This window comes from Physeter macrocephalus, chromosome 4 (genome assembly GCF_002837175.3).
Source record: "Physeter macrocephalus isolate SW-GA chromosome 4, ASM283717v5, whole genome shotgun sequence".
Classification (NCBI taxonomy): Eukaryota; Metazoa; Chordata; class Mammalia; order Artiodactyla; family Physeteridae; genus Physeter; species Physeter macrocephalus.
This window is the reverse complement of record NC_041217.1, coordinates 38,597,902-38,625,519: the sequence shown is the minus strand read 5'-3', so window position 1 is coordinate 38,625,519 and position 27,618 is coordinate 38,597,902. Positions and strand designations below refer to the sequence as shown.

Here is a 27,618-nt window from a genome sequence, read left to right as displayed (position 1 = left end):
CCAGGCACCTATACATTCCTCAGTAGCCCTGAGAAAAGCAGCCTGTGCCTTCTGGCTACTTCTGCAATGCCTCCTTTGCACATCTCTCCTTTTCCTTCAGGTCCATGTTCTGGACTGGAACCCAGCCTACTGAACTCTCAATCAAGAGAGCACTGCTCTTCTGTCTAAATTCCAGAGGAAAGCAGGACGTCCAAAGTCCTGTCTCCTATTACGATCAAAATGTGGCCAATTGGAAAGGTTAGGAAAATCTGCCTCCCAGTGGATCAAGAATGACCAATAAGGACTAGAAGGCATGGAGAGGGCTAACTGACGTTTCTTGCTTAGAACTGTAGATGTAGGCTTGTTTAGCCCGGCTTCAAGCAGAAAGGCAAAGAGATCTGATTTCCATAACCTTCACTACCCATCACAAAATAATCGGCAACTCAGGATTGTTTTAAAGAGTGATGGTCTTGACTGCTACTTTAGGGAGGAAGCCCCAATCAGAGATGCTTTACTTCGACATCTTTAAAAGTTTTACTGTTACCCTGATCCCATTTTAAGACCAACCTAAATTACCTTGGGTCCAGAATATAACAACCTCCCCGTATCAGTAAGAATGAACTCAGCTGGAAAGGTAACTAGCAGTGGCTTAACCCATAAAGCAGGTAACAGTTTCTTAATAAGACCTAACAGAGGTGATCTCAGGTTTCTCAGCAGCTCAACAAAGTCGTCAAGTACCATCAAGGATCCATGTCCTACCATCCTCCTGTATTGCCATCCTTAGCGGACTGGACGTCACCCTCCAGCTAGCTCATCCCTTCACTGTTCCAAGGAGGCTGCAGCAGCTCCAAGCTTCTCATCCTCAGAGGACATCGTTCAACTGAGCAAGGAAAGAGGCAGGAGTGAAAAAGAGAATACAAATAAATTTTAAATTTTTAAAGTCTTTTTTTTTTCTCTCCTGTGACTGTCTTATTTATCATGGGAAAACATATTTCCAGAGAACCTCCACAGATTCCCCCTTATATCTCATTGGCCAGAAGTGGGTCACATGCTCATCCTCAACCAATCACTGGACAGAGGCAATGGCATTCCTCCAACTCCTCCCCTGTCCGGAGGGAGGAGCCCTCCCCAAGGGAAGAAAAAGGGGTATGGGTTTTGAGTAGGTGACTGAGAGTATTTGCCCCACTCCCACTCAACTGACTCTTTCTCCTGACCCTGTAACACATTTAAGTATCCTTGGCCCTCAGGCCTGCCTCTCCCTGACACCTGCCCCTTTTCTCCTCTTCCCTTCCCCAGCAAACTCACTGCAGGAGCCATATAACTGCATTGCCTCCGATGAATGATTGATAGGATCTTGTTACTATTAAAACCTGGGGCCCATAATAAGCCCTATGTCCTCTGTCCCAGGGGAGTGGAACCAAGTTTTTGAATTTGGAAATAGTAAAAGATGTGAAAGTTTAGTTTAAAGGATGAGAGGAGTGGCCTGTGTGGGTAATTGTGTATGGGGGTGGGTGGAAGGAGAGAAAAAAACGTGTAACATGAACAAATAAATCACAACAACCATATCCAATAAAATAGAAATCGGGAGGCTCAATGTCAGATAAGGGGAAAGTAACATTCCCCTTTCATGGTTTCTCATTAAAATCCCAACTTTAAAAGGCTGAGGAAGATGGGAAAGATGATCTTTCTCAGGATCTGACAAAAAAGGAGCCAATAAGAAATGGAATCAAAAAGGAGAAAGTCATTTCTGGAAATGCATCTGTGAGATCCTCCCGTAGGTGGAAAGGAAAGAGAATTAAGCGTAATTGAACTTCTACCTACTCTAAGGTAAAATATGTCATATACATTGCCTCATTCAGGCCTCACACCATAAGGTAAGAATTATTCCCTAACAAAGAAAAACCTAGCTGCATATTTTGTAAGGGACAGAGCCAGCACTTGAACCCAGATCTTTCTGACCCTAAAGCACATGCTTTGTCATCTCCCTATGACCATGAACAGCCATGAAGTCTCCTTTCCAGGGATAGTGATCTATCTGTACAGGCTCATTCATTCATTAAACAAATCTTTATTTGATCCCATTACATGTCAGACACAGAGCTAGGCTGTAGGTTAGCTGTGGTTCTGCTTTGGGGAGTGGTGTTCAAAAGACCTCCAGGGGTCTCTTCTGGCTACAGAATTCTGCAACTGTAGGAAACCAAGGCAGCCATAGCTTCTTTCTCTGCTGTTGTCCGTATCTGATGAATTGCCACTGGGGAAGGGGCCAGAACATGGTGGACATTACTTTTCTGCCCAGGCTAGGAAGAACAGTAGAAGGGAGAGTCACCAAGAAGTTCAGTGGTCAAACTGGACTCTAGCAGTCTCTTCCAGGGTCCAGTGTTAAAAAGAGGCCCGGTATAGAGTTTCTTTTGGGGATCATGAAAAAGTTGTGCAGATGGATAGTGGTGGTAGTTGCACAACATTATAAATGTCCTTTAATGCCACAGAATTATACACTTTAAAAATGGTTAACATTGTAAATTTCATGATATATACATCTTATCACAATAAAAAAATTTAAAGTACACTTAGCAAAATAAAGTCTTGAAAATATTCTTGAAACACACTGTGCAACATTGCTCCTAAATGTACACCTATCCAAAGAATTAACCATTCAGAGCATTCATGCACTCAATTCATTTTAGTTTTGAGCTATCAGTACAAAAAGGAAGGAAGGGAGGGAGGGAGGGAGGGAGGGGAGTAACAGTAGCAAAAGCTCCATTAATTTACACATGGAAAGAGTCACAACCATAGTTGAAGCATAGCATTTATTCTTCTGGCTTGTTTCCCACCAATAGCATCCAGTGTCTGATAGATAGAGTCACAGTGCACATTTAAAAAATGTCCAGTAAGGTTCCTAAAAATAATTGTAAATCATACAGACTAAGTGACAACAGTAACAACAAAATAGACCCAGGACTTTGTCTTTCCAGCCTGAGCACCACAGTCACCAGGTCGCTCTGACTTTCCCTGGCAGGCAGCCCTGGGCAGCTGGAAAAAGTGACTTCCTGACCAGGATGCAAGGAGCCTGGCAGCCACGAGGGGCTGAGCCATGTGGGGTGTCTTGGTCCAGGCTGGAGTGGCAGCCAGCTTCCAACAGGGAAGACCACCCCAGCAATGGGACTAACTAGGTCCCAGGATCAGGAAGTGCCCCCCTTCCCCATACATACAATGACTCCCCACTCCCTACCTGCAACACTAGGAGAGGCAGTGGCCCCCCTGGAGGGTGGGCAGGCAGTGTCTCCATCATCTCCACGTTACAAATATGGAGAGTGCCAGGCTTGACTAAAGTTACAAACAGGTAGTTTCTTTTCCTCCGTGGAGCAAAAAGGAAAAGTGACTCCATGTTCTCATTGGAACCAGGCTGCTATTCACAGCATAGCTCCAGTGTTCTTTCCACTAAATATGTCAATCTGTAAAATTGAGAGAAGATCTTGGCTAGGGGCCATAACTGCAATCAGGAGATAGAGAGGAAGCTAGAGGGACTCTCCAGTTATCCTTTTTTTTTTTTTTTTTTTTTTTTGAGCTTAGAAGAACCTGCTGCGTACCCAGGTAGAGGGTGAACTGGCTTTATCCCTTCACTCACCACCAGAGGGGGCAGTGTAACTTTATCCCCGTACTCACCACCAGAGGGGGCAGTTGCTCCACATCGGTGGTCTCTGCAGTGCTGAGAAGGTACTTGCTAAGGGTGAGACCTCCTAAGGCTCTAAGGGTCATTTTAGCTCTCCCTTGCCCCAGAGCTGCCTGCATTTACTTATCAAACCTCACTCTTAGATAAGGAAGGCACTTCAGGGATCATCTGGTCCCAGACAGCTGGCTGTTTCCCCCGCTCTTAAAGAGCTCCAGAAATAAACTCCAGCACCGGGCCTGGCTGTCACAAGGCTCTCAGTGTGGGCTGCCTACAGCCACCGAGACAGGAGCCAGGTGAGGGCAGATGAACCCCCTCGGGGCAGGCCAACTGTGCATTAGCCCCTGTGGAGGGAGGCGGCTTCCTCCTCCTGCCCAGGAGACCCAGGTACCTGCTTCCATCCTCTGGCTGCCTCACAGACCAGGCCTGAGAGCAACTGACCCCTGCCTGTGCGCCCGAGGGCTGGAGCCCCTTCATCTGCCTCTTGGGCTCCTTGCTTTAAGAGGCACCCTTTGTGGAGGTGAGTTTGGGCTCATGAGACAACCCCATTTAACATCGACTCCCACCCCTCCTTGCCCCCGATGCATCTGTCTCTGCTTCATTCCATCTGGTGTCCTCAGAGGAATGGCTAATTAAATTGAAAAGAGCTGGCCTATTTTTGGTGTTTTTCAGCTAAGACCTGGAGGAATAGCCACGAAGTTTGGAAGGAACCACAGGGAGGCTGAAAAGCTCTGGGGCTGGCTGGTTATTCTAGGATTGTCAGGTCCTAAATCCCATAGGCTGGCTGTTCCAGTTAAGGTTCCATCCCATTCCCTGGGTCATCAAATTAGGGGATGGGATAAAATCTGAAAGAAGGGGAAATATCTTCTTGGGTATTCTCATCCCACGTTGTCCTAGAAGAAACAAGCTGATTTATTTGGCTTATTTGTTGCAAAGTCAGAGCCGCAACAGCAGACCAAATAAAGATTGGTCTCTGTAGAAAAATGGCAGGAGTTGGGGAGGGTGCGGGGGGTAGGATGTGGGGTGGGAGCAGGGGTATGACCCCTAGCTCACATTCCCCTACCTGCATTGGAACAAATACTGTTTCCTTCCAGAAAATTACTTTCTTTCCAAAAAGAAAACTCATCGTATTACTTCTCTACATTAAAACGTCATTTGGTTCCTTATTTGTCTGCCTAACTGACAAAATCCTTAACTGTACTCCTCATGTCCCTTTAAACCAGCCCAAACCTTTTTCACCAGATTCGATTCCTGCCATCCTATACACGAGCCATCCTGAGTTTTTCACCATCCCTTTTCACCTCTTGCTGTCTCAACACACTTCAAGTCCTCCGCCAGGAATTCCCTTCTCAGCCTACTCATTAATGGACTTGCAGTGCAAATATTACCTCTCTGAAGTCTTTTTTTAACACCTCCAGGAATTAGTCACTTTCTCTGCTGTGCTTCCCTAGAACTTGGATCACACCTCCTTGACACCTCCTGTCAAACACACTCTAATAATTTTTTTACATGTCTCTGTTCTGTGTAAAACATGACCTCCTGAGGGCAAGGAGTGTGTTTTATTCACCCGTACTCCCAGCATGGAGTTCAGTGAATTTTTTTTTTTAAAACAAGGTGGTTTTTTTCCCTTTAGTTTTCCTGATCATCTAATATTATTTTATTTTATTTTTATTTATTTATTTTTGGCTGCATCGGGTCTTCATTGCTGGGCGCGGGCTTTCTCTAGTTGCGGCGAGCGGGGACTACTCTTTGTTGCAGTGTGTGGGCTTCTCATCGCAGTGGCTTCTCTTGCTGCGGAGCACAGGCTCTAGGTGCATGGGCTTCAGTAGTTGCAGCACAGCGGGCTCAGTGGTTATGGCGCACGGGCTTAGTTGCTCTGCGGCATGTGGGATCTTCCCAGACCAGGGATCGAACCCATGTCCCCTGCATTGGCAGGTGGATTCTTAACCACTGCGCCAGAAGGGAAGTCCAAGTGAATTTTTACTGATGAATTGCTGCATGAATTAGGACATCACTCTTGGAGGTGGAGAAACCTGTCCTCAGAAACTCCAGGGGGAAAATAAACAGTTCGGCAAATTGATCCTTCCCAGGGGAGATGAGAAGTAACGTGTGGACTAAGACAGCCCCGGTCAGGTGGGCGTCTTTGGCCATGGCTAGGATGTAAAATCTCAGGGATGGAAGATCTGAAACTTGACCTTGGGACGGATCCAGTTGCAAAGTGGCATCCTGCTACCAGAAGGAAAGAACTCCCAGCCCTTGTGTCACCTCTCCTCCGAGCCCCATCTCACATTCCCACTTCCTCCAAGAAGGCTTCCCTGAACACTCCTGCTCCTGCCTCCCCAGGAGTCCCAGGTTCTTGAAGTTTTACCCCAGGTGGGTGGCACAGTGCTGGTGCATGTCCTATGCTCCAAAAATGTTCATTGATGCTGATGAAATTGCCTGCTTAGGATCACGGAGACTGTTGTACCTACTCTGCCCCTCTGGATTTACTCCCCATCCTTCTCCACTGTGCTCTGTGCCCCAGGGAGTTGGCCTTTTGGGACTGCACCAGTCAGACTCTCTCGTCCTTTGGTTTTGGTTAGGTTTGGTCAATGGAGGCACAGGAGTGAGAGGAGATGGCAGCATATTTGTCCCCTTGGTTCCTCCTTGCTGGCCAGAGGTTGGCAGGGCCACCTTCCTCTACAAAGGGCCTCCTGTAGAGGGGCCTCTCCTGCAGCCTCATCCACAGCCATGTTCTCTAAGGTTCTCTTGGCCGTGAGGCTATGCCTGTGTGCTTCACTGTCCCTTAATAGTTTCCTATAAACTTGTCCACATTTTGTAAGTGGCCTCTTCATCAGACTCTCCCCAGTTCCTCCATTTTTGAGTGGGGACTGGACCCAGTATCCATAGGAAACTTTTTCATCCTCATGTGTAGCTTGGTGCCTATCTGGCTTCTTCAGATCCTGCTCTACACTGGTGCCTGAAGTTGGCTCAGAAGCAAATGTATTAATTGCAAGAACTTAGATGTTTCTGCATATGTCCCAATCCCCCACTGATTTCATAAATTTTCCAGCCAGAGAATACGGGCATCTGGCCCCAACCTTAGGAAGAATCTCTACGGAGTTTGGAGTTCCAGAATAGTTCTTGAAATCACAAATGATCCTGTGGCCTCCCTATATGGTCAGTGTTTTTCTGGACCAGTTAGATTTGCTAACTGGGAGTGGGTTTTATTGGGGGGGTGAGGTCCCGATTTCCCCCTTGAACAATCAACCATCTGGTCAGTAAGAATCTCCAGAGCTGTTGAGTGAGCCCCGCCTGCCCACCCCCAGGCCATCACCCTATTCAGGCTCCTCGAGGTCAAGCTGTTCCCTTGGCTTCCCCATCCGCAGCACCATGTGGTCCTGCAGAGAACAAGTTTTGTCTCCTTGTGACCCCCAGGCTGCTATCCAGCCACCCTGCTACAATAGGGTTGCACGCTTCCAGCCATTCTACACAAGGTGTTTTCTCACCAGGAGGATCTGAGCAAATGAGTCTCTTGGCTCAAGGTTCCTCAACATCTCAGGGAACTCATATCTGAGCAAGAAGGTCCTGAGCTTGCTGAATCATTTCACCTAGTTCAGGGACTTCAGTAAAAGATCAGTTCCAGAGTAAAAACTCTTCTCTCGGGAGCCTCTCTGTGTGCTGCCCTAGTTTGCCTGGAGAGCCCTGAGGACCAGATCTGAAACATGCAGCCTGGAGGGAAACTGAGGCCTGGAGAGACGTAGCCACCGGCCTGTGTCACAGGAGCCGGTGAGTGGGAGAAGGCAGCAGGGTCAGGTGCACTGCCGAAGGGAGACGGATGCTGACGTTCTGAGCTGGGGGGGTTGGAGGTGGGGCAGGAATGCATGCAGGGGGACAAAGCTATGGGAGAGAAAAGTTATGCAGTGGGTGGGGCGGTGTGTGCACACATATCAGGGGGCAAAGGGGTATGCTGGCAACAACGGCTTTGGCCATATTAAGACTTGATCAGGGAACTTTTGCCAAGCGTTTCTCCCTTCGACTTCTCCATCCACACAGCCCTCACCAGACTTATCACGCTGTCCCAGTGCCAGGACCTGCGGACTGATGGTTTTGCCTGGAGTCAAGGCCCACTGGCTGGCTCTCTCTCTCTCCCTGGCCCGAATTGCCCCTTCCCCCTGCTCCTCCCTGTTCACCCAGGCCCCATGAAGAAGAGCTGGCACCCTTGCCCACATACTCCCCATGCCAGAGGAGACACTTGAGCCGGGAGATTACCGGAGCTCTTTTTAAGCAGCTTCGGCTCATGTGACTGGCTTTCATCCAGGCAGACATATGCAGGCCAGCCCTCCAGGCAGGGCACACAGCGCTATTTATTTCCTGCTGGGTTCTCTTCAGGCAGAGCTGGCAGGGTGGGGCTTTTTCATTGTATTTAAGCCTCAGCTGGCGCCACTGAACTGCCCCAGCCTCAGCCTTTGCCCCTTTCCCAACCCTGTTGGTAAAAATAACCCCCCCCACTTTGGCACCTTTGGGGAGTTGGATGGGGACTGGGGAAGGAGGGTTGCTGGGAGTGCAGCGGAAACACTGCGTAGAGGCCGGGTGTTGAATGGGGCATGGTTTTCTGATAGCAGCAGTGGAGAGTCGGGCTCCAAACCTTGGCTCTGCTACTAACCAAAGGGACATGGGTATTTGCTCTCTCCAGTTTGGGCCTCAGTCTCCCAAATTTTCAGTTTCGAAGAGCCTGGGCACCATTCACCCATGATCACTGAGGCAGGAGGCATTGCAGATAGTGGGTGGTCAGTGGGGGAAATGGTCATGGCTAGTGATGGACAGGGCAGTCACCACAAAAACCCTTTGCTGACCTCCACCCCTACCCTTCTTCTTTTGTGGGGGGGGGCAGGAGGAGACTCCATGGGGCATCTAGTCTGCATCTATCATCATATGTATCTCATTGTATGTCAGTTCTTCACCAGAGTTTAACTTTCCACTGAATTTGAGAGCAAGGACAAATGGCTTAATCACGTGTGAATTGCCCAGCACACTGCCTGGCACATTCATTTACTGAAAGAATGAAGAGAAGGTGGTAGGGGGGACCTGGTGCCCACTGGGGGAGCCCCTGCAGAACACACAGCTGGGGGCAGGGAGAGGACGCTCCCAGAGCCCGGGGCTCCAGCTTCTGACTTTACAAACTGTGACTGTGGTTGAGGAGCTCTCAGCCTCCGTGGCACCTCCTCCAGCCTCAGCCCCACCCAGGCTTTCCCCGCTAGAGTTGCACCTCTCTCCTCTGGAGGTAGTAGAATTTAAGGCTGGGAATAAATCAAGAATGGAGGGATTACTCTCTCTTTGACATGCAGCTGCCAGGTTGAGGTAGTAGGGGTGTCGGGTGTGACACAGCAGTTGGGAAACAGTTGTCCCTGAGAAAGATCCACCGCGGAAACCCTGGACCCTTATTTTAGCAGGATCAAAGGGAAGCACCTGTGGTCTCCTAGAGAGGTCTGGAGGCTTCTCCCTCTCACTCATGCTGCTTTGCCTGGAAATCGCTCTGACATTTTAAAGCAGAGAGTGACTCTGGGTTTCAAGGAGAGGAAAGGGACTCCTGGATGACAAGGGTTTACCGAGAGGGCACTGGAACCCGGACGGTGTGGGACGGCTGCTCAAAAACTGTAGGAAAGGATCTCAGGGATGAAGTTCCTGACTCCATCCCATGTATTCACCTCAGTCTTGGGCTCAGACAGGGTTTGATGAAGGGACAGAAGTAAAGAATGTTGATTTAGCAACCAGAGAAAACAGCAACGCAAGCCAGCTTACAAGCCAGCTTATTGTCGAGGGAAATAAAGGAGAGAGAGGCAAGAGAGGTGGGGAAGGCTGGTGCCTGCCGTTTCCTCTCCCGGGATTGCTTCGGATGGCAACTTAGAAATAGAATTGATGTTTGAGGAGGGAACAGCAAGAGTCACACCCCTGACCTGAAATTATGTCGGAGAAACCCCAAGGGTGACCCCATCTCACCTTCAAGGTCAGAAACAGAGGGAAGTGAGAGCCACATAGCAAGGGGATAGCGTGTCTCTACACCATCTTTTCTCCTCCGCCTTCAGCTCCGAACACAAGACACCAACTCTGGGCAGACTCAGAACATGCTCTTCTGAAGCTCCAAACTGCACCCCATTCACTTGCAGATTTATTCAAATTTTAAAACTAGAACGGACTGTAGATAACTTGGCATTTTCTCTAACTCCACTGCCTGGCTTTTTAAAATTCTGAACAGTCTACAGTGCTGCTGGCGCGCTCTGTCCCTGACAAATGCCACTAGAGTGCTCTTTTTCTCACACACAGCAGTTGCTCAATAAGTCACTGTCAAAAGAATAAATGCACCAATAAAGGCCTGTATGGACGGGCTTCAGAAGGGCACAGGTGAGTTTCGTTTGGGCCAGGGCTCCACCCCAGGGATGATAAAGAATTCTCCGCGGTGGTTTGGATTGGGTGTCCTGAGTCTGCTTGCCATCAGAAGCTATCAGCAGCCATTTGCAAAGGCAGGGCTGAGCAGCCTCTGTAAACAAGCAGGGCGCATTGCACCCAAACGCATGCTACATAAAGGTCAAGATCAGCCCTCGGCATTGGCACCGTCTAGCCACAGTCACTTCATGTGCCTCTGGACTGATGCCTTCCCGGACATTGAAAAGCAAAGGACAACACACCTTGAGCTCTCATTGCCATTTCACTGCCTTTTCTAAGCTCTGATAAGCTTTTGCCTTAAATGGAACAAAAAACCATGGGAGTGTCCTGGCTTGGGGTGTACTAGATCATGGGGAAATCTGAACAGCAATGTTCTTTTAACTTCCCCCTGGCCTGTAGTTTCTCCAGCCGAAGTTAGTTTTTCTAACATGCAGCAGCTTCATGTGAGTTATGGGAAGGTCCTTTTCTAGCTTTAGGCCCTGCTCTCATAAGGCAGGAAGCCCAGTCAAGAATCCAAGGGACGATTCAAGGGTGGCAGAAGGCAGTTCTTCCGTGTCCACTTAGCTCCTGTTGCCAGGGCAGGAAGGGCTCAGGGCCAATCAGAAGCAGGCAGCAGCTAAGGTGCCTGAGGGCCCCTAAGAGCATTCTTTCCCTTTCCATTCGCTCAGTTCCCTTAAGCTTTACGTTACCCACAGACAAAAACCCCGGAAACTTCCCAAATAAGCTGCATTCCTTAAACTGCTTGCCAGACCTCATCCTTAAGCTAAGCTTAGGTCCCAGGAGAGTAAATGTGATAACTCTCTCCTGATGGGAGAGCTGATTGTTAGGGCTCCGGGAAGCAGGCCATCCCTGAGTACCACGCCTGTTTCCCAATCTCCCTTCTTTACAACAATGCCAGAGCTTATGGACAGACGCTCTGGGGAACTAAAAGGATATTATAGGATGAATCTCTACAAGGCTGTTTCTCATTCCACTCCTTTTCTCAACCCAATATTTTCTTTTTCGAGCATTTTCTTTCTCTGTCATTGTCATCAAGTTAAGAGAGGCTGTACCTGCAGCACAGCCCTAAAAATTCAGTGATTGATAACTTGCCTACCACACTGGGAACATTTCAGAGTATAGCACTCAGGGCCTGCTGGGAAAGTTGTCAGCCTTGGTTTTGAAACAGTTATGAGATGCTGAAAAATTCTCAAAGCAATTTTTATTTTTTAAAAAACAAACAACCTAAAATAAAATTAAAAAAAAAAAAAAAAAAAACCACTGACTCATCCATGCCAAACTGCGCTTTCCAGAGGAAGTGTGTCAGCAGATTCAAGTGAACAATGATAGAATCCCATGATCCCAAATGATTCAAACCTGATGCTTTAGAGGCTGACATCCTGAGCTGAAATAGCCACAGGTCACCATCTGGCCTGATTTAGGGGGGGGTCCTTTCTTTTCACTTTATTTCTGTGGTAGCAGAAGAGGTGAGAATCTTTCGAGTCAACTGTCAGGCAGGCTTCTCCTGTTATAGAAAAAATTATGAGAGCTTGGGCTTGACTTAGTGGTTGGTGAGCTATATTAAGAATCATATCCTTTCTTTCAAAGTCTAGACGATATATTTGTAGCTCTGGCTTATCTCAGGGGCTCTGGCTCTCAGGGACCAGAGAGCTTTTAGTCCTTACATGGTTGGGTTCACTTAAAAACTTTTCTCGCTGAAATTAGCAGGCATAATTTGACAGACACTTGGAAAGGATTACCCCTAATCACATTCTGGTTGAAGGCCAGGTTTGGAAGTAAATTCTTTTAAAATCTTGGGCTTTAGGAAGCACAGTTTGAAGGTGAAAGTGGGACATGTTATGTTGAAAAGAGGATATTAAAAATATTATTAAAAACTGAGAGGCTGATTCCTGGCAGAGGACAACTCTTCCTTGATTGGCTGATCCCTGGCCTTGCCTCTCTCCTTGTTTGGAAGACTCCAGGTTGTTCACGTTGTGGGTGCCTGCAGTTGCTCCGTGCATATTAAGTTATAGGGCTCTACAGACTGGTCACTGAAGAGAGACTGAAGAGACAGAGGAGACTGAAGAGACAGAGGAGAGCGTGTTCCGGCAATTCTACCTGGTTCAAAGGATAAGCTCTTATCCTTAATTCTCAAAGGAGAAAAAGCATACAGACGCAGTCTGGAACAATCATTGTCACTCTTCCAACTTCCGTGTTCATGACATTGAATAATAGATGAAAGAGAAATAATCAAAAGTAAATGAGAAAGAGTTTTCCATGATTCACTAAAGTAGTAGGAGTATTCTGTTAGGAAAGCCTAGAACAATTTATCGGCTGCTACCTAAAATTTTGCATTTAACTTTAATTATGCCTAGTTAGGAATTAAGCAAAACAGAAAGTTTCAACATGACCAGCTGCTACAGATCCAGACTGTTTCACAGTTGAAATTTTTGTTTAATCTTTTGTTCAGTTTTTTGATCACGCAAGAAACCCCATTCTTAACAGATTCAGTGTCGTGAAAACTAAAATATAATGACATTAGCCAGCTAACCTGTCTGTCCCAATCCGTACCTCAAAAAACACCTAGGAATAAAGTATACTACTATGGTCATAAATTAATTTCATCTGGGAAAGGAGATGCAGGTTAAACTCTTTCCTTCTTCACAGAGCCCCTGGGAGACAGAAGCAGAATCTTTATATCATAGTTAGGTTATGGTTGCATTTTCCTTTTCATTATTATCAGTGTCAAATACCGGACCAGAAGAAGGTGGCCTCACATAACCCTTCTCCAATTACCCTCTCTCAAAAAGAAGAGATCAGAGATTGACTACGTAGGTCAACTTGAAAGAAGACAAGAGGTGAGCACACTCCTGGTACACGGAGGGAAACGAACCCCCATCATCTGCACATGCTCGGTAGCATCACAACCGATTAACTCAGAGCTTCATGATGAATGGGAATGCCCATTTGAAGCTTGCACTCTAATACAAGGAGAAATCGTGATAGTACATGATGCACAGATCAATCACTGTGAGGGTAGAATGTGGGATGGAGTCTAATAAAATGAGCAGGTATGAGCTGGATTAGCCAATTTTCCATGTTGAAAGAAAAACATGATTTTAGGAATGAAATAAAACAAACATTCCTACCCATCTCTGTACCGTGTCAATAACAATTTGGAAACTCGGTTGATTTTGTGAATTTAAAAATCAATAAAAGGGGTGAGAAGAGTCCCTGCCTGGATGGCAGTTTGGAATGGAAAGAGCTTGGCAAGGTTGCAAGGAAAGCCAAATGGATCTGACTTAAATGCTTTTTTTTCAAATAACGGTGTTCCAAGGTGTGGCCTCGCTGCTGTCACGCCCGGCAACTAAACAGCTTTTTGTATACTTTGGTCTTCCGGAGCTGTGAATTGGTGAGAAGAGTCCCAGCCTGGATAGCAGTTCGGAATGGAAAGAGCTTGGCAAGGTTGCAAGGAAAGCCAAATGGATCTGACTTAAATGCTTTTTTTTCAAATAATTTTTTAAAAAAGCGTTTAAAAGTTCCACCTAGAATTGTATTTAAATTTTCCTATAAATTAAAATAAAGTGAAAAACAGTGACCCCGCTCCACTCTTCGCGGCCTGGCTTTTGTTTCTCACTCTACCGTTAGAAAAGCGGGTTAGAGTTGTGTGGGTGTTGGGCGTTTAAGCTCCATTCTCCTTAATCAGCAGAAACACCTCAATGTTGTGATGCTCCAGAGGAAGTAGCCTGCCCAAGTCAGAGATGAAATATATTCGGAGTCAGGCATCAAACCCAAGTCTCCTCACTATTTTATTCGTTCCTGGGGCAAGGGGAGAATGACGGTTGTTAGTGTGTATTTCAGAATCCAGTTCTCAAACTTTGATGTGCATGTGAACCCCCTGGGAATCTTGTTAACGTGCAGATTCTGACTGATAAGGTCTAGGGTAGGGCCGGCACTCTGTACTTCCAGGAGATGCTGATGATGCTGGTCTGGCCCACAGGCCACTCTGAGTAGCAAGAGAAGTCCACTGCCTGCTAGTGAAGACAATGAAGTGGACTGGCTACAAGTCAGTCACAGCAAGTTTGGGTCAGGAAGAGCTGGGACCATATCACCCACCCATCTCTGCATTCCCTGCTAAGCCCCCGTTGTGTGCCACACCTCACTGCTGACTCTTATTGAATTGGAGTGAACTTTGGGAAACACCCAAAGGACTGCTGACAAGCCATGTAGTAGTTGGCAAGGCTTTGGGAAGGCAGTGCTTACAGATCAGTCGAGGAATACATGAGAACAGGGTTTCTCCCATTTCTCAACTTAGAAACAGTGTATCTTTAAAAAACCTGAACATCATCTCCAGAAATAAGATATGGAGAAGACCCATGGAAGAGAATTAGCAGACAGTTTCTGGCATTCTCTTGGAGCTGAGTGGTTAAAGATAAAACTAACTCATACAGTAAGATTCAATGACCTTTATATTTTAGTGACAATGATAATAATAGATGATATAAAGAAACCTGCCACCTCATTCCTAGAGCTCAATCAGAAACTTGGGACTTCACCCTCATTTCCTCTTCCAGATTTTGTCACCTTCAGAGATTTAAGGAAAACAAACACTTTTGGTTTCTACTGTCATCCTTCTCATTGGCTCCAAAAAGTCTTGACCAAATAAAGTGATAATTTAATCAAGATGGGTGGGGCATCAAAAAGACACTGACATTATAAAATTAAAATAGCAGCAACTATTCTTAGCTAACAAATAAGGCATAAATAATTCTATCTCCCCAAGATGCTCCTCAAATCTACCATCGAAAAAGAACTAACCGAGCCTCAGTTTTCTTATCTGGTTAATGGGGATAATAATCATTCCCGTCCTGCAGAGGTAGCAAATGAGATAATGCTGTAGGTTCATTGCCTGGTATTTTGTGGGGTACCCATTTTCACAACTGAACAATTTTTTCCCCAAAAAGTGGACAATGCATGTGAGAATCCAGATGTATAATTGGTCCATGTTGAGGGATTATGAGGCTAGTTCAGTGAGAAGGGCAAGGAGCAAGGGGAATTGAGGATGCCAATGAGACACAATCATGGGATCCAGATTCAGAGGAACCAAGTGAGATGAGGAGGGAGTGATGATGGTGGTAGTGAAGGGTGGGGAAGGTGTTGGCTTCTGCTCCCGAGTGAGGGGTTTGCAAAGATGAATTAGCCCGGTCCCTGCCCTCTACCTACAAAAGCCATTCCACCCACACACTTCAGGGAACAACGCAACCCAGCCAAACTGCCCTCATCACTTTGTCACGATAGTGGAAATGTTTCCGTCTGGAAGACTGGTCAGATCCTCCTGAATGCCCATATACCTTAGACCTTCTACTGAAGCCAAGATTTTCTGAATAGCTGACCCTTGGAGAAAACTGCATTGATTTTGAGATTGGGAGCCTCGTATCTAGTTTCCAAATAGCAATACAGAGTGTTCCTCATTCATGATGTTGCATACTACTTGATTTACTGTGATTCAACACATGTAGTTCCAAGCCCCCCAAACCCACACCCAGCAACAAACCTTGGAGTACCTTTCTTCTCTCCAACTCCACACTGTAAAAAAAAAAAAAAAAAAAAAAAAAATCAATAAAAGAAGGTGGGACTTCCCTGGTGGCACAGTGGTTAAGACTCTGCGCTCCCAATGCAGGGGGCCCAGGTTCGAGCCCTGATCAGGGAACTAGATCCCACATGCATGCTGCAACTAAGAATTTGCATGCCACAACTAAGGAGCCCCCGTGCCACAACTAAGGAACCGGTGAGCCACAACTAAGAAGTCTGCAAGCCGAAACTAAGGAGCCCGCCTGCCGCAACTAAGGAGCCCACGCGCTGCAACTAAGGATCTGGCGAGCCACAACTAAGGAGCCCGCGACCTGCAACTAGGGAGCCCGCCTGCCACAACTAAGACCCTGTGCAACCAAATAAATAAATAAATATTAAAAAAAAAAAAGTCAACCAACTTGACCTGTTTAATTGAAATGACAGAAATGGCTGAAGAACAATCCAGCAACTGTAAGACACAGCCTGAATCTCTGTACTAACTCTGATCCAATTTGGTCATTCAGTGCTATGGCTGGGCTGGGATCCAAGCAAAACTCTGACAGTGGCTGGAAAAAGGGTGACAGCTTCTAAAAACTACAATTGTCCCTAAACTTGAAATGCACTCATAAACCTCATCAAATCCATCCGGCACAACCGCCACGATTTAGAGCAGCCCACTCTCCCCAAACTTGAACCGGCCCGCAGAAGACAGTCAAGCCAACTTGAATGACTCTGCTCTGCGTCACCCTCTAGGTTGCCAAATTTAGGCATAATAAACACATCCATTCACCCTCCCAGAGCTTTCTAGAATTTGTACAGTGTCATGGGTTGTCTATATCCTGTCGCTTGGCCCAGGTTCTGTAACCTCATGGTCCATTCACTACACAAAAATAGACCACATGCCAACCTCGGCCACAGGCTCCCTTCTCTCCCAAGTCACACACAACGCTGGCTGACCAAGGAGACATCTCACTGACAACACAAACATCGAAATTCAGCACGTGGCAGATGCGTCTGGGGTTGCAGTCCTTTCAACACAGTTTGCTTAAGAGAGCAGGTCTCCCACACAGATAACGACTGGAAAGGCCACCTCGCCATATGCTCTGCCTAGATAATGCAGGAGCCTTACACAACTTCTCTGTAAGTTAGAGCACTCAGCAGGAGTTAGGGGGCTGAAAGGAGTTGCATATTCCATTGCCTTCTGTAAACTAGGGGAAATAATTAAGGCTTTCAATAGTCCACTTGCTCAGACCCCAGAAGTACCAGGACATCCCCCTTTTAAGAGGCAGAGGTCACAGTCTGAACCCTTCTCTGCCCTGTGGTCCTTGTGCCTGAGAGGCTGGGGCCATGCTCTGGACATTTGTTCTCACAGCCTGTGCTGTGAGGAATACTTCTGGTTAAGGCAAAAGTTCCTTAAGTAACATGCCCATGGCATTTTCCTTCTTTTTGTGACTGTGCTGCCCAACAAAAACAGCCTCGTTCCGACCTCATGGAATCTGTACAGACTAAAGTCTATCATAAAAAAGGAACTGGATAGTCCTGAGAACAGTGTTGGAGAAAGCAACGGTCTACTCTGAAGGACACACTGTCAGGACAGAGTTCAGGTGGACTCTTGTTTTGGCGGAGGGTGGAAGTAGAGGCACAGCAGGGGGAAGAAAACAAAACTGCAGCAGTGAGTTAGTTACTGTCCCTTTCACCATCCTTCTGAATAAGGCATCTGGCTGGCAATTAAGTTTTATTACCAGCCCTCACTGTTTAAATCTTAGCAGAGAAAAAGAAAGGACGTTGAAGTGAAGAAAAAATGAAATGGATTACCACCAGTTTCTGGATTTTCTTCTTATATCTGAAGCTCAGTCCCAGTCTAGGGAATAGTCTTCGGTTTAAACTGAAAGTGAGAAAATTGTGGCACATTAAGGTGGCAGATAGCTGGAAAGAGGAGCGAAAGCAATGAAGCTGTAGTTAGGGTTATGTGATAGCAATCACTTTTATAAGGAAAGAGTCCACGGAAATGCAGAACTGCAGTTTGCAGGCTGATTCTACCTTTAACGTTCTGGGTCATCTGGGGCCAAGAACTTCTTTATCTTCCTTGGAGATGGGATGCATATGACTTGTTTTAAAACCAGTACTTTGTGAAGGTGGTAAGATGTCTGTAAAATGCTTTGAGTGCCCAGAAAACAAACCAGTGGCAAAATAATAATAAATAAAAATAATAATGACAACATACAATAAAAACACCATGCATCACAGAATTGAAGGGCAGAGAAATAAGCCACTTGGAAGCAGTGACAAGACTTTTCTAGGGGACCCACAGCTTCCCGGAGCTTCTCCCACCCCATACTCTGCTGTGAGCCCTTTCACCTAGCATGAGCCCACAGGACAGGCTGCTGGCACGAGAGAGCTAGCCTTGAGTCTCATCTATAACTACGGCCATGTCCCAAATTAACCCTCTGGAACAGATGCCGAGGGAGACTAGAAGTGAATGTTCAGGATATACTTTCTGGTATATCGTCTACCTTGAGGGAAAGGGATTTAAACCAACAGAATGATACACAGGTTGATGAACACCTGACAATAATAACAAAAGATGCACTGACCTATAAAAAGCCTTTTACTATGTATCCCAGGATGGCCAATACAAGTTGGTTAGGTAATTAGCCCTTCAAGAGTTCTTTTACAGTCATATAAAAATGCTTTGCCTTGTTAAAAAAAGATATCTAGTCTACCAAAAACATATCCATGAATGGGCTTGGTTTTTTTTTTTTTTTTTTTCCATTTTCAGGTTTGCAAGATGATTAAAAATACCTACATATCATCTCTGAGCACACCAGCTGTCCATTAGCTAATCAGTTTTGGCAATACACTGCACAAAGGTATACCACCACTGGTTTCTGACATTAAGTTAGCTTTAAGCTTATTGGCTATTCCTACAACTGGAGGCAGCTTGGAACCCAGGCCCTGGAAAGCATTTGCAGGATTGACTACCCTTTTGCCTGACACCTTTTCAATGGTGAGAGGTCTGGGCACAGACTTGCTAATCCAAGGGTGTCTTAGTGCTTGAGCTGGGGTCAGGCGGGCAGAGGGGTCCCAGTGAAGACACCTTTTCAAAAACTCTACGAATAAGTAATCATCACACCCCTTCAGTGCTGTCCCCCAGTCTTTGCTGCCTGGGGGACCCCGCTTCTTACCCCTCCGTGAACGACCTCCCACAAGCACAACCCTCCCATCTGCCTGAGTGGTCACAGAACAGTAGCGAGGTAGGCCCTTGGAGTTAATAAAGTACTTGGCACGTTTGGATTGCTCCAGGAGTTTTGGTGGTGGCATCCCTAGAAGCTCCATCATACAGGCCAGCTGGTCTCCTTCATCCTCTCCAGGGAAGAGAGGCTGTCCTGTTAAAAGTTCTGCAAGGATGCAGCCAAAACTCCATATGTCAATGGGCGTGCTGTAGCGGCTTCCTAAGATGATCTCTGGAGCTCTGTAGAACCGAGACTGGATATATGTGTAAAGCTTCTGGTACTCAAAACAGCTGGACCCAAAGTCAATGACCTTAGTCGCACTGCGCCCATGGTGTTTCAGGAGAATGTTTTCTGGCTTCAGGTCACAGTGAATGATCTTGTTTTTGTGGAGAGCATCCAAGGATTGCAAGATGGATTGAGCAAACTTGCGAACCAACTGGATGCTAAAACCCTGGAACTTGTTTTTTTTAATGAGCTCATAAAGGTCTATGCTCAGCAACTCAAAGGCCATGCAAACATGGTTCCGGAACGTGAAACTTTCCAGCATATGAATAACGTTCATGCTACCGGTTTTATCCTGCTTTTTAAGATGCTCCAAAATCCGGATCTCCTCGGCTGCTTGGCGATGGAAGCGCTTTTCATTGCGTACCATCTTCAGGGCCACGTACTGTCGAAGTTTGTGATCATAGACCCGGGCTACCTGCCCAAAACTGCCCTTGCCAATAATTTTCAGCACCTCATATCGATAAGCTAGATGGTCTCGAGGCACGTGAATATAGGCCCCATCTGCATCATCATAACCCCCATTATTGGGACCACCGATAACTCCATGTCTTTTTTTGGCATTTGGACCCACAAAGTAAATTTCTGGATAATTGATGATTTCTAGCTTCTCATAAGCAGTGAGGTGGTGTTTATATTGCTTCAGTGCTTGTTCTGGAGTCAGAGGCACCACTTTGGATGCTTTGGATGAACTGCTGGATTTTACTGTATTCAAACTATCTGAACATTTACCCTGAGAAACTGTAGGAGAGCATTTTTCAGAGTCGTTGATGCCATCTGACTGAAAAGTATCAGATCTTCTGTTGCCAAATTCTTGAAATAGTTGTTCTACCTTCATCTCACCTCCATTCAGGAAGCACTGAGTAGGATCTCTTGTTAAATGCTCAGTGGTGATCTACGGCAAAGAGAAGTGAATCTATGTTAAAGTCACTAAAAACGGTGGAAGAATGAAAGACTCGTCCCCATGACTGAACAAAACAACAAAACATGCCAGTTGTGTAGCTAAAAGACCCAAAAGTGAGATAAGAAAAGCAGGAGTCTCTAGAAACTCCTGTTATGTTAATCCTTAGGTTCCCTGACTGCTGTGGCCACCCCAACCCCGCTACATAGGCCTCCCTTTGTTCAAAACAAGACGGTCATCTTACCATACCCGAAACATGCTAGATTCCTTCTAACTGTTATGTCTTCCTACCGAGAATCTTTTCACCCCATCCACTCAAATCCTACGCTCTTTCAAAGCCCAATTCTAGTCCTCCCTCTTCCACTTAGAACTACTCCAAGCCCATACGAACTATGGCTCCACTCACATCTTAACTGCAGCTTTTCGAGTCTACCACGTAATCTGGCACTTGTTATATATATACTGTCCTATATTGTTTACAAACTGTTTCAAGTATCTTCCCAAATCTTAAGGGCATGTACCAGGAGCAAAATAATACGTATTAAAGTGTTCTGTAAATGATAAAGGGACAGAGGCAGGATGTGACCCCAGGTCTTCTGAATCTTGGTCCAGAACATTAACATAACCTGGTACCAGGTTCTCCTAGTGCCTGTACTATTCTCCAGTAGGGCTGAATGTTGACCTTGGCCTGGAATCAACCAAGGCCTCATCATCTACTCCTGGGTCCCCAAATAAATGATCGCATCTTTCTATCTCAGTTCATTGAATCACAAAATTTCGGATCCAGAGAGAACTCTTGAGATCACCAAGGCCAATTCTTTATGTATCTGATGAATAGCAGTGAGAATCTAAGGCCCCAGGGTCCTTCTTGTAAAACTCTCCTAAAGACAGAGTCTCCTTTCTCTCTCCCTCCCTTGCTCATAGACACATACACTAGTCTCCCTCAGCAAAAGCCTACGTGACAAAGGCATACAACTCTTTTTACTTGATTTGGCATCACCTTTTCCTGCAAGGAACAATAACCCACAGAAGAAAACTCTACTTATTAAATACCTCTGAAATGAAATAAGATTCTTTGAAACTCGATGGAGGGAAAGACAACGAAAAAGCCAAACACTAAAAAAAATACTAAGAAAAATATAAGAATGTGCTAGAAGGAAAGAAGAAAAAAAGTGCTCAATCTGTTGTTTAGAAAAAAAAAGTCTGGGATACTTCAAAGAACAACTATTTTTCTTAACGGACCCTGAAGAACTGTACCCCTGATCTGTATGACTGAGAGCCTCTATGATCAGGGGTAGATAATTCCAGAGAAGCTCTGAGCTATATTTATGATCTCTTAAAATATAACACAAATTATAAGGTAATGATCCAAAGTGGCCAACCATTAAAAAAACAGAATTTTAATATAACCTAAGCAAACAACATCTGACCCATCACCTATATAAATAAAAATATAAAAGATGAAAATATAAACAACAAAAAAGGGATGAAAAAAAATTAAGTGTTGGCATACTTTAGACAGCCCCTAATTTAGTTATAAAAGCACGACATTAGTTCCTGTCTGCTTCTTTTAGGTCATTTAATCAATTTAGACATTTATATAGTACTACAGTTACAAAAATGAGGCACTGCACCATCTTACATAAAAGGAAAGCAGCCAGTACAACGGTAGCCATACTTTGGCATTCAGTTTCTAAATAAAGAGGCAAGATACAGACCAGGAGAGATCTCTGATACCAAAATAGAGAATTATCACTAGTCAAGAAAATAAAATAGGCTTGCAGACAGAACCTAAATACCTTGCTAAAATGTAAATATAATGCAACATTTTTTTTTATCAGCAATTAAGTCAAATAACCATTCCTGTTTTTAGGGATGAAAAAAAAAGGTCTCATCCATCCATCTAACATTCACATGAGCACTAATTGTTCACAATTATAAAAGTGCCAAAAAACAGGTTACCTCAAGGCACCACAATCTATTAGGAGATAGGTTTGGCTGAACTAGGGAATTATAATTATTTGGTTTTAGGTAGATTTACATAAAAAAACCAAATATTTGCATGCATCTAAACCAGTTTTCCTTAAATTTTTACTACCTAACCTAAATGCATCTAAATATTTACTGCTAAAGTCTTGGGGACACATTCTGAAGAAATGTGAAGTCAGAAGGCCTAGGTTGGGGTCCTGGCTACACTGCTCAAAAACTGTAGGTCCCAGGGTAGGCTTAACCTTTAGCCCAGTTTCTTAGCCTCAATTTCTTTATCTTTAAAATGTGGATAATGATACCTCCTTGCAGGATGTTGTGTGAATCAAATTATAATTAATAATATATGTGAAAGACCCTCAGAAACTATGAAACGTTAAAAACACTGGTAACAATTAGGCAAAATTCTCCATATATTGCTTAAACTCCAATACACCCTCCCTTTCCCCTTTTAGCTTATCTTTTCTCTCTGTGGTGCCTTCCTCTGCAGCTCCAGACTCTCCCTCCACCAGACATCTGGCATTAACTATGCCTTCTGCACAATCAGCCTTCCCTTAGGTTGCATGGAAACACCTCACCCACTTTCTCCCCCACATAAAACCTCCTTTCAACTTGCCAGGCAATTTAATGGGTTATCTCTCCAGAGGTATTTGACCTTTAACAAGATCAATGCCTTAACCCAAGGGAATGACTCTCTAGGACCCGCAGTCATCAATGACAAGCTGGGAGGAAAGGTATTGTGGTCCAGGGTCCCCTCCTGGGTATTTCACCTACTCTGCCTACATGTAAGGCTGTGCTGGCTCTGGAGGTCTTCATTTCTGTTTGTGATAAAGAGAGGGTCTCAGGTACAGAAGTTAATAAGAACAGAAATTTAATTTCCACAGAAATATTACAATAAGATTAAGGATGTCATTTGGATTTCCTGACTCATGGTTTTTCCTTAAAGTGAGCCTAAATTTCTCTCTCTGCAAATTGTCTTAATTTTGCCCACCGGAACTACACAGGAGTGTCCAAATTTCCATGTTAAAACCCTTCAGATACCTAAAAGGGGCTGTCCTGCCTTCACCATTTTTTCTCTAGGCCCACCATCCCCATCGCATCCTCCATCCTCCACCTCACACAGCCTGGGTCAGGCTGCCTTACTATATCCTATTCACGTTCTCAACATGGGCTGCACGTTATGTCTCTCTGCGCAAGAGTGGCTCCCAGAACAGAACAAGACACTTCAGGTCTAGTCCCCTGTGGACTGTCAAGGTTTGAACCTCCAATGAATCTGAAGAATTCCAGAAAGGAATTTTTCCACACAGGGAGGGGTTCTCGCCTTAGCTTTCTTTCCTTTCCTGTAATAACTCAAATACTGGTCTGAATCAATTATGTATCAAGTCTGCTGCGCTATAAATAAAATCTTCCTTCCATTGTTCTAGGAGAATCTACAATTTTCACACATGTTAAAGTAGTTACTAAACACTATATATTTCCAATCTAGGGTTATAATCACAATAACTGACCAATGTCTGCAATCGACTTCAAATATTTTAACTATGTAATTATATCCAGAGAGACAAATAATGCCAGATTAATCATGTTTTATTTAAGAATGCTTCATATACATTGTTAATTTGGAGCACTCTTTTTTCTTTTTTAACACCCCTGTATTGGAGTATAATTACTTTACAATGGTGTGTTAGTTTTTGCTTTATAACAAAGTGAATCAGCTATACATACACATATATCCCCATATCTCCTCCCTCTTGTGTCTCCCTCCCTCCCACCCTTCCTATCCCATCCCTCTAGGTGGTCACGAAGCACCGAGCTGATCAATTTGGAGCACTCTTGACGTTTCAAATAGAATCTTCAACTGTGTTAATCAAGTCTTAAAGATCTTGTTGAGAAATTCAGAAAAGGAATATCCTTCTCGTCCAGATATAGAACACCACCCTCTCCCTCGCTCTCAACCCTAAATCTCTGAAACACAAAGCTAACCCAATAAAAGCCTAGGAGCAGATGATTTATAGTTTACAACAAGAATGTAAGGGCATCTTGGATAAACAATGAAGCCAAAGGACTTTGTGAAATGAGCAATAGCGTCTCGCAATGGAGTCATGGCATACTGAACTGTAAGTGTTACTAAGAGGTCAAAAGCACTTTTTTCAGCAAAATTTGCAAAGACACCATTGGTTTAGAATCTAAAATCTTGTGTTTTGCAAGCTGTGTTACTCTGAATACTATACAGTAAAAAAATTCATTTTGATCCTGAAACATACAATTTAATTGCCCTACTATATGGTGATTAGCACTGGCCAACTCTGAAGTAAAGTTAAAATGGACTTTAAGTCACATGATGACCGACTGTAAAAGTTTTCCAGAGAGATGTGCTAATTGTCAGCAAGTAACCACAAAATCTGATAGTCAGCATAAGGAGTATATAGGTGGTTCTGGAGCTCTTAGAGGTTTTTACATATTAAAAAAATAAGCTTGTGGAGAATGGAAACTTACTGCACTTCAGAAAGGAGATTAAAAATAGGGTGACCAGCCTTCCAAATATATGTAGCCTGTATTTTGTAATATTATTAGCCTTGAAAGTAGTGAAGGGGTTGATTTTTAATGGCAAAAGCTGACAAACCATTGGGAAGGACTATGAAAAATGCAAGCAGTTTTTTACACAAAAATAATTTTAGGTCTTAAACAGAAATATGAAGGAGAATTATTGATAAATTAGTCTACTCAATTATTCAATTTGTTCATTGATGATATATGCAGCAAATTTTAAAGTCACAGGATAGATTCTCCCTGTCATGGAACTTGTCCAAACCCTGCTCTCCCTACCATTCTATGAGTGCCGAGGGAATGGGAATTAATTTATTCTCTTAAACGTAAAACGGTGTCAAAAGCTAAATGTCTGCAAGCTCCAAAATGATTAAATGCATCGAAACCAAAATGTATTGTTCAAGTTTTATTTATGATCTATAAAATGGTTCTCTTAAGCATACTAATAAGCTAGGACTGCATTTCTTCCGTGCAGGAAAAATCTGCAGATCTGTAAGTTCAGAGGTATTTTCTGTTTCTTGTTCTTGTTAAAATGAGCCACCATAATATACTGTACATATCATTCTATTAAAAAAATAACCACTATCTAGATAAAAGTAGCATGTCATTTTTTTCCCTATTTACCCCAGTGATTGAAAGGAATAGGTGGGCTCCAAATCAAAATCATTCTGAAAAGCTGAACTTGGGACCACAGAAATTGTTATTTCAAAGTCCAGAGAAACCAAAAGTGAATAAAAAAGAGCCTGGGTTACCAGTGAGATGTAACTGTGCCTTGACCATTTAAAGTAACACTTCCTCCTTTTCAGGCCCATTAGAGCTCAAAGAATTACTTCATTTACTTACATTTAGTCTTCTGGGTAGAGGTGGTTCAGAAGGATTGCAGAGTGCATTTGAACAGGGTGGGCATTTGGTTTCATCTATCATCATGAAGGTATCATAGACACCATCACCCAATCTAGTAGAAAGGATTACAGATAAAATCTGTCAGTAACTGAAGTATATAAATTTGTATTTCCAAAACACCCTGTGTCTTAACTGCTTCATATCTGCTACAAAGAATAATTATACAAACAAATGTCCACACTGCATTTTGGCACTGAATACACACCACAGGGGTATTTGGCAGAGGAAGAGAAGAAACCCAACTTTTCCTCCTTTTTTTATTTTTAAAGAAAGGACAGCATTTCTAGGTTTATATTTTGAAATCGTTAAAGTAAGTCTTACTTTCTGAATGTTGTTAACAACAGGGACTATCAAAAGAATCTCATTTAACTTACTACTTGAAAACGAAGGCTAGTTGAAATCTGAAGCCTAAAAGCTAACCAGAACAAACAAACAAGACAGAGAACTGTATTTTCAAGTCGGAGTCTTGGATTCTAATCTCAGCTCTACCACTGGCTACTCTACCTTCCTCTCTGAGCCATTGGCCACATGTTGTAAAGGGAAGAGTAGTTCCAGTCTACGCACTTCTGGGTCTCACAAGCAAGAAATAAAAGGCCTTCTTAGGGCTGTTTTCTCTTTATTTATTTATTTACTTTCCTACTTAACATCTCTCTAACTTGTAGAAAAATACAGTGAATTCTACAGCAAATACTATAGGGATTCTCTACATTACAAAATGTACTGGATTTCACATCTTAACCCACTTAATTTTCTGGTGGATGGTGGAAGCTAAATGCCAAATGATCATTTCTCTGCTCTCTAACACTGTGCCTCCACCGCTGTAAGGGAACACAAAAGACGGAGAGGATTTATTTAATCCACAAGATGGCTCTGAATAATGTATTTCATCTGCCACCAAGAACATGGATTTCCCAGTAACACACATCAGCATTTCATTGTATCATTTTTACATGATATACTATGAATACAATGATAATGAGCCAGCTGCAAGGGAAGAATTTTTTTTAATCTTTAAAACTATGCTGGAATATTTTAGTGGCTTATAAAAACTGTTTTGTAAAATTAGTTCTAGAGTTTTCTTAATCGATGTGTTATAGGAATACAAAGAGAAAAAAAAAACCCAAAACCAAACAGAAAACCCACTACAAATATTTTTGGAATGTTCTCTTTTTAAAAAAACATGCTTACATTCTGATAAAATTATACCTTTAATGGGAACTGCTTCATTGACAAGAACCAAAAATTCTTGATGTGACTGATTCTTTGCCAACAGCATGAATAAAACAAACAAAATGGGACAGACGTCCACATTTACAGAGAAAAAGACAGACTAAAGACCTACAAGATTTCCTATAAATAGCCAAAGGAAATTACCCAAAGGTAGTCTCCATGCAAATGAAGTGGGCAGGTGGTCCCTACTCTCCACTAAGGCGTAAAATACAATGCAAGGTGGAGAATCTCTCAAAACATGATCCACAGAAAGCCCTACTCAGCAGAGCTACACCCCTCACGGCAAAGCCCTTGGTTATCTGCTCTGAGCAACAGGGCTTCTTTGAAAAGGTATTGCTCCCTGTCTCCCCCAGTTTGCTAAAAAGCCCCACAAAAAATCCAGCTTCTCAGAGTTCCTTACCATATACCCCCGATCTAGGACTTCAGAAATAATCCCCAGGGTGGGAATTCTTCTTTCCCTAACTCCGCTCTAGCCCCCTCCCGCGGTGGGCTGGGGGCAGGGGAGCTGATGGAGAGGAAGAGGGTGGGCCAGTCCCGGGGAGGGAGTCAGACCCCTTCCCTCGTCCTTCCTGCTTGGGGGCTCGCTCAACCTCCAGCCCAGTCCATCCACGCCCCCCGACCTCGCCTGCCAGCTGCAGCGGCTCACTGAGGCGCCCCAGCCCGTTATCCCCCGGCGCCGTTACCTCCGCTGCTGGGGCGGGAGTCCGGCTCCTGGCGGCCCCGCATCCTTCCGCCCGGGCCCGCGAGCTGTGCCTCCCATCCGTCAGCTCGGGACCCCCCGGAGGGAGGGGCGGCGGTTGGACGGTCAGGCGAGCAGCGTCCACCTGCGCTGGGGCGGCTGCCTCCCGGGCCGCGACGTTTCCTCGGTAACTCTCTTCCAGACAGTGTAGCTCCGCGCGCGTTCGCTCGGGACTGGC

General features: G+C 44.6%; 1 protein-coding gene across 8 annotated transcripts; it reads right to left on the bottom strand.

The window, feature by feature from the left end:
- On the bottom strand, nt 1-27,618 carry DYRK3 (dual specificity tyrosine phosphorylation regulated kinase 3). Of its 8 annotated transcripts, none has more exons than XM_028488517.2 (6): nt 27,385-27,618; nt 25,412-25,523; nt 18,900-20,029; nt 17,435-17,504; nt 15,603-15,634; nt 1-859 (listed from the first exon to the last, which is right to left on the bottom strand). In XM_028488517.2, exons 1-6 carry the CDS (start codon nt 27,459-27,461, stop codon nt 856-858), a joined length of 1,425 nt encoding a protein of 474 aa, XP_028344318.1. In that variant the 5' UTR covers nt 27,462-27,618; the 3' UTR covers nt 1-855. The 8 variants fall into 8 exon arrangements, 7 of the variants coding, with proteins under 7 accessions (XP_028344318.1, XP_028344314.1, XP_028344315.1 ...); XM_028488513.2 differs by lacking the exon at nt 1-859 and adding an exon at nt 11,336-11,573 and having other exon boundaries at nt 15,613-15,634; XM_028488514.2 differs by lacking the exon at nt 1-859 and adding an exon at nt 11,463-11,573.